The 10,494-nt window shown below is 41.8% G+C and overlaps 2 protein-coding genes across 2 annotated transcripts in view; one reads left to right on the forward strand and one right to left on the reverse strand.

Annotated features, from left to right (window-relative positions):
• KNTC1 (kinetochore associated 1) overlaps positions 1 to 5,663 on the forward strand; it is a 30,618-nt gene extending 24,955 nt beyond the window's left edge. Inside the window, exons 55-63 of the mRNA XM_058851632.1 lie at positions 138 to 233; positions 851 to 907; positions 1,231 to 1,285; positions 1,365 to 1,428; positions 1,955 to 2,084; positions 2,952 to 3,041; positions 3,547 to 3,692; positions 4,489 to 4,579; positions 4,848 to 5,663. Coding sequence (XP_058707615.1) covers positions 138 to 233; positions 851 to 907; positions 1,231 to 1,285; positions 1,365 to 1,428; positions 1,955 to 2,084; positions 2,952 to 3,041; positions 3,547 to 3,692; positions 4,489 to 4,579; positions 4,848 to 4,895 — 777 coding nt within the window. The 3' untranslated portion in view covers positions 4,896 to 5,663. The remainder of the gene's footprint in view (positions 1 to 137; positions 234 to 850; positions 908 to 1,230; positions 1,286 to 1,364; positions 1,429 to 1,954; positions 2,085 to 2,951; positions 3,042 to 3,546; positions 3,693 to 4,488; positions 4,580 to 4,847) is intronic.
• A 718-nt stretch (positions 5,664 to 6,381) lies between these two features.
• On the reverse strand, positions 6,382 to 9,904 carry VPS29 (VPS29 retromer complex component). The gene is made up of 4 exons (XM_058851643.1): positions 9,841 to 9,904; positions 7,445 to 7,636; positions 7,036 to 7,271; positions 6,382 to 6,737 (listed from the first exon to the last, which is right to left on the reverse strand). The coding sequence occupies exons 1-4, from the start codon at positions 9,841 to 9,843 to the stop codon at positions 6,620 to 6,622; spliced, it is 549 nt and encodes a 182-aa protein (XP_058707626.1). The 5' UTR covers positions 9,844 to 9,904; the 3' UTR covers positions 6,382 to 6,619.
• Positions 9,905 to 10,494: the final 590 nt, after the last annotated feature.

The following is a 10,494-nucleotide window of genomic DNA, read 5'->3' on the forward strand; positions in this document are numbered from 1 at the left end:
ATTAGAAAATAAAATACCACATGTAGATGGTTTAGGTTTTTTTCCTCCCATGTGTACAATAATTTTGGAAGTGGCTTGGAAAGGTTTGAAGAGGATGAATTTCTGCTAAAATGCAGCATGTCCTTGCTCCCCTTCAGGCTGTGAGACTGGTGACAGAGCTGAGTTTGGAATACAAAGTCTATGATCCCCAGCTCTGGAATGGCCTCCTACAGAAACTCCTGGGCTTCAATATGGTAAGGAATTTTTAAGGATAAATTCCTGCAGCAAGGGGAGAAAAAGGCTGGGTTTACCCAGTGATTTGTGAAGAACAAGAAGCTATAAACTGTGGTTACTTTGAGCTCTGAGATACTGAACTGGTGAAGATTTGAGGAATTTGAATTTTGATCTTAAATTGTTATACTTCCATTTTTTAAAAGCCTTTCAGAATAAATCCTATAGTAACAAATTGAAAATTTTCTTCATAGTGTTATCAATTTATAACATAATAGGCACATTCTTGTGTGCAAATATATACAAACTGTGCATATATGTATTTACATGTGTGTACATATATACATGACCCCTGAAATGTATTTATGATGATGGAAATCCTGATTGTTGCCATTCAGAATCCTAATTGCCTGTGACTGTCAAATATTATGTAAAGTTGCTGGTGCCTAAGGAGGTAACAGATGTACCTGGCAGTGTGCTTGATAATTTAATTTACTAAACTACAAAGCAAATTTCCATAGGTGTCAAAGGAACATGGGTACCTTGAGAAACTCTTTTGCATTCTGCAGACAAAACAAGCTAAATGCAAGATAGGTTATTGCCAAATCTTCAGAAACACCAAAGGACTTTTTTTTTCCAGATTCAGTATCTAAGAAGAGTTTTGGTTGCAATTACTGGGATTCCTTCATTATGGGAGGTAAGCAAACATTGTCTGGCTCCCCATCTTTTTCTTCACTTGACAGGAATTTGGAGTGTTTGTGTGTCAGCCATGAAAAGATTCTTTTTGAATTCCTATTATTTCTATGACAGTGCAATATAGCAGTAAACATTGGACAGAATATGCCTAAATCTTAGACTCTGAGCTAAGGAAAGCAATGTTAGGGAACCATTCATCCAGGATAAATAAAAAGGAATATTGACAGGCTTCCAGGTGCAGTAGGTTGGGGTGTCTGTGTTTATAACACACTTGGTTACACCTGGTTTTGGCTGGAACTTGAAAAAAAACTTTGTTGCCCCCAGATTCCCAGTTTCAGCCGAGCCTGGCGCAATGTGGTCCTGTCCCCCTTTCTCACAGGTAAGGTTGCAACTCCCTGTCCTGTTCCTGGAGTAACTTGGTGGTAGATTTACTACACCTTCTTCTCTTTCTTTCTCAGCCTCGTGTCCACCAAGTCCCAAACAGCTCCAGGAGTGCCGGGAGTGCTTTGTGATCCTGCTCAGGTGAGTTCCCAGTCCTGACCTAACACTGCTCCTGAACATTCTGTGCATAAACCAGACTTGCATTGCCTTTGCAGTGTAAAAAACACACTGCTGAATTATTTCATTCACCACAATGCTCTGACTTGCTCAAAAGACCCACCAGGAGCTCAGAGAGCCTGACTTGAACCAAAGTTAGTTCAGAAATGGAAAATATTTGGGTTGGGAGGGACCCTAAAGATTATCTGGACAGGGAGCCTACACTACTGTGCAGACACATCTGTACCAAAGCTCTGCTCTAGACAGGTGGCCAACAATTCCCCTCAAAACAGGCTGCTTAGAAAGAGAAACTGGATTTGGGAGTTTTTTCAGGCTAGAAAATCCTCATGAGTTTGTATTCAGTGAAACTTCAATTTGCTTGGCCATTTCTGAAATTAATGTGAGGTAGAAATGTGTTGCTCTACCTGACTTCCAAATCTCAGGGCAGTTTTGCTGACAGCACTGAGCCATGCAGTTAAACAAATCACAGCTGAGAACTTCTCTCCTGAAGGTGTCCTGTCCTGGCTGACCTGGATATGGTTGGAATTGCTAAACAATACACCCAGCTGGACCTCCCAGCTTTTGCCCTGGGGTGCCTTTTGGTCATTCCTCACTCTGAAGGGAGAGAGCAGCAAATTCAGGTAAATCAGAAGTTTTGTGTCCTGTCTCTGCAAGGAAAATGTCCTTCAGCGTGTCCTGCTCATCAGAGCAGATTAAAGGCAAATTCCAGTTAACTTCAACACATCCCTGCTGATAAATGCTCAACATTTGCCACCCTCAAAGGCTTCTACAGGGATCATGTGAACACTTCTTTTTTGTTTTAAAAGTTCAGTCATCCCCAGTAGCTTTGTCATCTGACTTTGCCTTTAGAGAATTTTAGGATGTTTTATGGGATCCCACCCATAAAACTAATGGGAAAAAAAACAAAACAGTAATAGCCAAGCCAGAGCAGATTGTAAGGAAAGTACTGAATCCTACATTGGAAGGGTGTCGAGTTGAAAGCTCCTGACCTCCAAGGAAGATGTCTGATATGCACAAATTGTGATAGAAACCTTCTGCCTTAAAGCCACATCCTCACAATCCTTGACATTTTCCTGTCTCTTCTCATTTGTTTCCATGATTTCTGCTCTGCATTGTTCTCCCAGATGAAGCATTAGAGGCTGTTTTCATATTTGTCACCAGCAAAATGGGACCAGTAAAGGTACCTTAAATTCTTAGACTTCCAGTCATGAAAGTTCCACTCAGAAAGGGTTCCCCAAATCACAGTTTAAGTGTAAGACACTCAGCCTGCTGGCACTGAGTCAAAAAATCCTGTGACAGCTACAGCAAAACACCATCTGAGAGTTAAAAGCAACACTTTCAGTCCAAGCACACAGATCCTGGTTTGATAATTCTGTGCTTGCACCCAGAATTTCTAAAAATTTCTGAATAAATCAAATATTTGTTCTGAAGGGAGAGTTCCTGCCTTAATCACAGAATAATAATGTTTTGTAACATATTTTCACAAGGGTTTATTATCAACCTGTAAGAAAGAAACTGTGCTGCAACAATTGGATGAACACATGGACACTGGAGAATTGGTAGCATTTGCTTCTCAGGTAAATAAATAAACTTTACTTCTTGTGGCTTGGATATCAACTTTTCTGATAGCTAAGTGTTTGCAGGACCTTCTTCTATTCTCTCCCCTGATCTTGTCCAGCCTTGACATAATGTTCAAAAAATGTAAAATACATTTTTATTTATGTTGTGCAGCTGAAATATTTGTACATAGCCCTGTGTTCAGGGCTGTCCCTGTTTGGAGGGCAGCAGAACCACATTCTTTTTTTAATAAGTACTTGAAGCTAAAAGGGTTTAGGAAACTGCACTTTTGTCTTGCCTTGAGCTGCCTCCCTATGGGCAAATTTAACTCACTTCTCTCTCTGAATCTGGGATCAGTTTTCATAAAATCTGCCATTTCACAGCACTTAAATTATTTTTATTTTTTTAAAAAAGCCTATTCTCTATAGAGTCCAACATGAAAACTATGAGCTCCTTCCATTCAAAACTAAAATCTCTTTTGTCTAAAATATTAACATTTTTCATCACTAAAACTTAAATCTACAGATCAGCTCTTTGGTTTTGGACAGTATCATCAATGAGAAGCTGTATGAACAGTTTTGGAAAAGCAAATATTATCCACTGTTAAAGCAACACCTGATAAACACCCACAGAATAAAAGAGCTGGTGGATTATTTTGTCAAAAATAACTGGTAAGTTAATAAATGGTAAAAATCCAGGTGTAACCAGTAGCAATTACAGAAATTAAATCTCACTTTTATTTTATTTTCTTCTCTTCTATTTGAAGTCATGGAGGTTTTCTAATACTTAGTCTCCAAGAATTTTTAAAGTACTGTTAGGTTAATAAAGAAATAAATTGCACCTCACTAGGATAGAGTTTTACAGCCATTCAAGACCAAGTAACAGAATGTTAAGCCTGGACAAGCATCAGATCAAATGGAGTTAAAATGAAGCAACCAGAGTGAAATAATCAAAACCTTGACCTTACCTTTAGGTGAATCCAGCTCAGGGACATCACAGAGTCACAGCTTCAGCAATAAGAATACTCAGAAAAAAATAAATGAGCTGCCTGTACTGAAGACTTGAGAACTGGTGGTTTTGCCATGAGGTTTTCAAGAATTCAAAGCTGCACTTAAATCACAGAGCTGGGTTGGGCCCCATTCACCTGTGGGTGTCTCACAGCACCTGGGCTCTTCTCACACCTGGGCACACTCAGAGCCCAAACCCTGGGGGTTGCAGGGCACTGTTACCACTTATCCCACACTCACACTGGGACAGGAACCAATAAACATTTACATTCTATATTTATTGGTTTTATTAACAGCCCCAGGGAAAAAGCCAGGCTTGTTTTCTCTACTGGGAAATGACAGGGCCCACCTGACTTCAAAGCTATGGGATCATACTTTGGTTTTTTACCTCTGTTGCCCAAATTGGTTGCTTTTTAGAGAGCTTCATTTGACAAAGTTGATCAACTTTTGCTTCTTACAGCCTTGATGATGCAAAAGCCCTGATTCAAGAGTATCAAGAGAAATGTGGAAACCCTGCTCTGGCAGATGTCTCTGCCTCTCATCTTCTGCAGGTAAAACAAACCATTTCTGCACCTCAGGCAGTATTTTCTCCTTTTTATCTAAAGACCTTCACCCAACTTCTTGCAAAAATACTTTTTAGCTGATCTACTTTAGTAACATGTATTGTATATAATAAAATATCCCTTCATTAATTCAAATAACTCATTGTACCTGAACCAAGGCTGTGCCATGCTAAGCATCACTTCCAAGGACTTTCCCAGGTCCTGGATCACATCCCATTTTCCTAAGCCCTATTAATGTTGTTCTTTCACCTTCCAGATGTACCTGAATGGATCAAAGGGGTCTTGTGTCCTGGAAGTGCCATAAATTAGGTCAAGATTTACCCTTTTCCCTCCTCCCTCTCCTGGCAGGAGAGGGGGCTGTGCATTCAGAACTCTTGTACTGCTCAAGAGATCATCAGATTAAAACTCCAAAGCTTTCACCAAGAGCATCCACAACCTCTCCACATTTTTCCAGCTGTTCTAGGCTGCTTCTCCATTCTGCACCCCCACAAAAACAGTTCAGACTGACAGCAGAATTTCCTGTTTGTAGTCATCAGTTCATACTCAGCACTTTAACTTTGGGAAGGAGCAAAGTTTATTTCCTTTACTTCTGTATTTCCCCATGTTCAGGCCTGCTGTCAGGACCACTCTGAGATGTCATCCACAGCAACTGAACCTTGTTATCACTGTGATAAACTTCTATAGAACTACAGGGGGTGTGGTTCATGTAAAATATTTTGTAGACAAATTGTAAGTGTAACTTTGCAAACTTATGTATCAATTTAGGCCTGACAGTAAAAATAAATAAGGAAATAAACATGCATCAATTTTGGCATTTCAGTAAAAACAAACTTGTATGTCAATTTTGGCCTTACAGTATAAATTAAAAAGAAATAAACTTATATATCTCCATTTTGGCCCCTTACAATATTCTATAAACCTCTTGATGGTGAGTTTGTCAATAAATTGATGTTCCAGCCAATAGAATTCCCTGAATATCATGTGCCAATATTTTCTGTTCAACTTTGCTTTGACTGCATGAAGTACAATTAGCCAGAGGTTCTTGAGACACCAGCCTGAAATGTCTTTTTTTCCAGGGCAAAGCAGGTTTATTTTGAATAAAAATTAGTTACTTAGCTCATGACACAGAAATAAGAGTTCCAGCTGATGGAAAAGTCATAATCCAGAGATCAAGGAAACTGGCCCCCATTCTAAATATTCTGCTGTGGGAGGCAAAAGATAAAAATCTGTTCTGTTGGAAAGTTACAGCAGTTGTGAGAAAGGGGAGCTGTTAAATACATTCAGGTCCCTGCAGCTGTGGGACCAGAGGAGCCACAAGGTGCTGTTTCTTCAACAACCCATATTTATCTTTAGCAGCTTTAAAAATCACATGGAATTACACCACTGAGAGCCTCTGTGCATGGAGCAAAGTGCACAGAAAATGGAGTGTCAGATGTGAGCCACAAGTAAAGGAAAGCCTCTCCTCACTGGTTACAGACTTCATGAGATCATCCATGAAAGCAGAGGGAGATTTGAAACTGCTCTGATCAGAGAAAGACTCAAACTTTCTCCAGTGAAATTACGAGGTAACTGTAATCCTTTCAGAGTCTTAGCAAGTCATTTTACTCCTTTAACTTAGTTGGGAATGTTAAATTGAGAAAATTAAATATAAACTGGACTCTGGAGCAAACCCAGCCTGGTCCCAGAGCCCTCAAACTCTGTTCAAGCCCAGTACAAGCATCCCTGAAAGGTGAACACCAAACCACCACAACTGCTGCATTCTTCCCCAACAACACCTCAGCCAGCTCAGATTTTCTATGAAGTGGAGTTTATTACAACATTAAGGAACAGTATTTAGACATTTATCTTAATGGAATATTTTACAAATCAATTCATACAGAGAAAAGCAAACACAAGGTTGTTTAAATTCATGACAAGTTACATTGTTAAGCTGTTAGCGACAGTGCAGGGCTGTAAACGAGCAATCAAGTTTTGGAACTTGCAGCTCAGAAGGAGATGGTAAAAATACCAGACAAGCAAGAACATTTTTTAGGATTTCTTGTACTCAATTCTTTCTACCTTCACATCATCTCCAATTAGTTGATAGACATATGTAACTACTGTAGAAGCCTGGATGTCCATCAGCACAAATGAAGGAATGATGTTGCTGGAAAGAGAGGAAAAAACTCATATGATTGTGTGTCTATAACCCCCTTAGTGTTTCACCACTATTTAGCAGAAATCACTTCAAGAAAAATGGGAATTAATTCTATAAGTGCAGCACATGAGATCTGAGGCTGTGAAAATTTCATGTCTCAGTCCAGATTAAGCAAGTAAAGCTAAGTTATACAACTCTAAGTATCCTCTCCCTAACATGTAAATTAGAAATATTAACCCTCATGAGTTTGTAGTTCAGTTTTGTTACCAAAAAAAAATTAAAATAATTGCCCCCAATATTCACTTACTTCTCTAAGGCATGGTAGGCTCCTGTAGCTGATCCTGGATTGATATAGAATTTATTTTCGTGTTCAAATGCCTCAAATTTGTGTGTGTGTCCTGAAATGAGGATGTCCACATCAAACTGCCTCTGGAGCAGTGCCAGGCTGGCCATGTCACCCCAGGGGATCACCTGATGGCCATGAATCAGCCCAATTTTGAACTGTCCAACAGTCACAACTTTCTGCTCAGGATAATTCAGGTTCTAAAAATTAAAGAAAAAAACAAACAAACCCAGATTAGACAGATTTATATTCAAACCCAACCCTATGCAACACCAAGAAGGGGAGAGGCTCAGGAACTCATTTCACCACTTTTACTTGAATGAACTCCAAAGGTAAAAAATGTAAAAGATACCCCAAAAAAAACGGACACTACCTCATCAAAGTCACCTCTGACAACATGAACATCCCCAGCCAGGGTCTTGAGGTAGTCATAGGTGTCCTTGGTGCAGAGGTTCCCTGTGCACAGGATGTGTTGGATCTTGCCAGGCACCAGCAGCTTTTTGAACTTGGCCGGGAGGCTGTTGCAGCGATGGGGGATGTGGAGGTCTCCCAGCACCAACACCAACTTCAGGGGCAGGAGGGGAGAGAGGGTGACAGACACGGGTTAGGGCACAGCCAGCACTGCAGTGTCCTCTGCAGAGACACCACTTTGAATTTGGACCCAAAAGCTGTTAAAATAAGGATGGAATGGTGATGGAATTTTGCTCTGTTCCATGGGAAATTATTGTCTTTGCCAGACCATGAGCAGAGGGAGCTTTACAAACACAGGTCAGCAGAATTATTTGTGTTTTGTTGCCAACAGTGCAAAATAACACATTCCTGTTGTACTACCTGATGCATTTTACACAAATTTGGGAGCTACCATAAACTGTCCCACTGTTTTTTCTCTCTAACACATTTCAAGCACAGACCTGGCTAAACTGCAGCCACTTCTCTTAAAAAAACCTCTTCATCCAAGTTTCTCTCACCTTGTTAAAAAAATAAAAACAAAAAATATTTTTAAAAAGCAGCAAATCTGCAACATGTGTTAATAGCTGACCAGAAGAGGAAGGGTGTTCAGAACTCACTGTAGAAACCACTGAAAAACTGAATAAGGCTAAAAAATAACAACAAAATATAAGCAGGGCACTGCAGAGAAGCCAATCCAGGTCACTGCACGGTGTTCCTGTTACCACTTCTATACATTTATAGTTTCAGATGCCAGAATAAAAATGTAGTGTGAGGCTTCAAAATAAAGGACTGAGATGATGCAAGGCCATGGCTTAACAGCATAGGCTTTAAATCTGCAAATAAAGCAATAATGCAAGCAACACAGGGCAAATTAATTGTGCAAAAAGGGCAGGAGAAGCTTTGTAAAGCAGGGAATGTTATGGCACTGCTCTGGGAAAAGCCTGGATCACTCAGCCCTGGGAACTCTAAGACTGGCTCCATATTAAAGAGATTTTTACCTCCCACTTCTTGTTAGTGAGGCACTTCCTAAAATGGTACCCTCAAATGTGTTTGTAAAGGACACAGCATGGATTTATTTCTATAAACAAATATAAGTAGGCTAGGGAATTGTATTTTTAAAGATTCTTTTTCCTCGTGGATTTTCAGGCCATGCAGTTACCTTCAGGCTAACTTGGGTAGTACTTTTGATTGGTTTGGGGCTTTTTTTTAGATTAAGAACACCTCAGTGCCACCAGCAAAGCCATCTGGAGACAGATGGTTGAAAGTACTGGTAAAGCAATACAAAAGCTTTTAAATCAACGAGTGACCAACTTGAAATGAAACCAGGAGAAAGAAAAAATGACATTTTTGATGGTGTTTGAAGAGTAGAGTAACTGTGGGTAGCAGTGATTTGGATTAGTAAGTGGCAATAGATAGATTGTCTTACTGCTGCCTAAAGGACTGAAGTGTGCAGTACCAGTTATGTATTTGATGTTTAGTAAAATTGTCCTGCCACTCACTCACCCCACCGAGCCAGCAGTGTGTGCACCCAGCACAGACATTCCCTTTGCTGACAACGCCAGCCCCACATTTCCCCAAAAATCACACTTCAGCTCTCATTCATTACAGAAAAGCTTGGCAGACCACAGGAACCAAACCAAATGAACAGCACTGCAGGGGGTTTAATCACCACAGGTACCTGGAGCTTAAAGCAGCGGCGAAAAATGACAAAACACTTGGATTTTACCAGGAATTTGGGTGTGATCTGGAGCGGGGATTGACCAGCAGCCCCTAAATTCATCTGGGCCACAATCTAAATTCATCTGAGTGACACGGAGAAACACGAACGAGCCCTTACCACGGGTGTTAGCGAGAGCCAAGGAGTGACTTACTCTGTGCCCAGCCTGATTGGAATGAAGGAGTTGATTGCAGGGGATGAGAAACAGGGCGGAACATGATCAATGTTAAACGAGAGGAAGCAACAGAAGAGAAAACACAGCCAAATGAACGGGCAAATAATAATTAATGAATTGTCGATGTTATGAAAGAAGCGTTAAATAATAATAAACCAAAAAAAAAACAAACCCCAAAACAAACAAACAAAAAAGCTATTACGGTAAAATTAATACAAATTATAAACGGGGCTCCTGCAGTCAGGGCCCGGCCCTCAGCCCCTGGGGGCCTCGCCTCAGCTGGGGACCGCCCTCCCGCCCGCTCTCCCCCGGCCCGGTCGGGTCAGGCCCGGCTCCTGTGGCCGTGCAGGGGGTTCCGGTGTGTCGGGGGTCCCGGGGTGTCCCGGGTGGGGGTCCCGAGGAGCTCCCGCGGTCTCCCCGCTCTCACCATCGCGCCCGCTCCGCTCCGGCCCTCCCGGAACCCGCCCGGCACCGCCCCCGCTACGGCGCCTGCGAAGGGACAAAACAGCGCCGAACGCGCCCGTGCCGAGTTCCACTGGCTGGGTTTTTACACATGTGAAATGAGACTTGTCCCCAAAACCGAGCCGATAATGACACTTGAGAGAGACAGAGACGCTGATTACTTATTTTAGAGCTGCGCAAGCCTGGGCGCTCCGTGCTCTCCCATAAACAAAGTACCCAGCTATCAAAACTTTTTACTATTTATGCGTTTTAGGAAACGAAGGAATTGGTGTTCATTGACTACAAGTTACATAGTTCTTTTGTTAATTAGTATTATATTGGAAATTATTCTCTTGCTTCCCGTGCTAATTAGTGCCATGCTCAGCCTTCTTTTGGGTCGGGGGCGTTTCCTGGGGCTGTCGCTGAGCTGGTGCTGCCAGGGCAGGGCAGGGGCAGCTCCGATCTGTGCTCTGTGTGACAGGGAACGGCTGGAGCTGTGCCAGGGGGGTTTAAATTGGATATCAGGGAAAGGTTCCTCCCCAGAGGGTGCTGGCACTGCCCAGGCTCCCCAGGGAATGGTCAAGGCTGCCAGAGCTCCAGGAGCGTTTGGACACCGCTCCCAGGGATGCACAAGGTGGGA

Source organism: Poecile atricapillus, chromosome 16 (genome assembly GCF_030490865.1).
Source record: "Poecile atricapillus isolate bPoeAtr1 chromosome 16, bPoeAtr1.hap1, whole genome shotgun sequence".
NCBI classification, from domain to species: domain Eukaryota; kingdom Metazoa; phylum Chordata; class Aves; order Passeriformes; family Paridae; genus Poecile; species Poecile atricapillus.

Bases quoted from the DNA above. Each gene is read 5' to 3' on its own strand.
- VPS29 (XM_058851643.1), bottom strand. The intron at 7,272-7,444 runs GTAGTGTCCGTT...TTTAATTTTTAG, and splicing joins TCAGAGGTGACTTTGATGAG to AACCTGAATTATCCTGAGCA. The intron at 6,738-7,035 runs GTAAGTGAATAT...CTCTCTTTCCAG, and splicing joins GCCTACCATGCCTTAGAGAA to CAACATCATTCCTTCATTTG.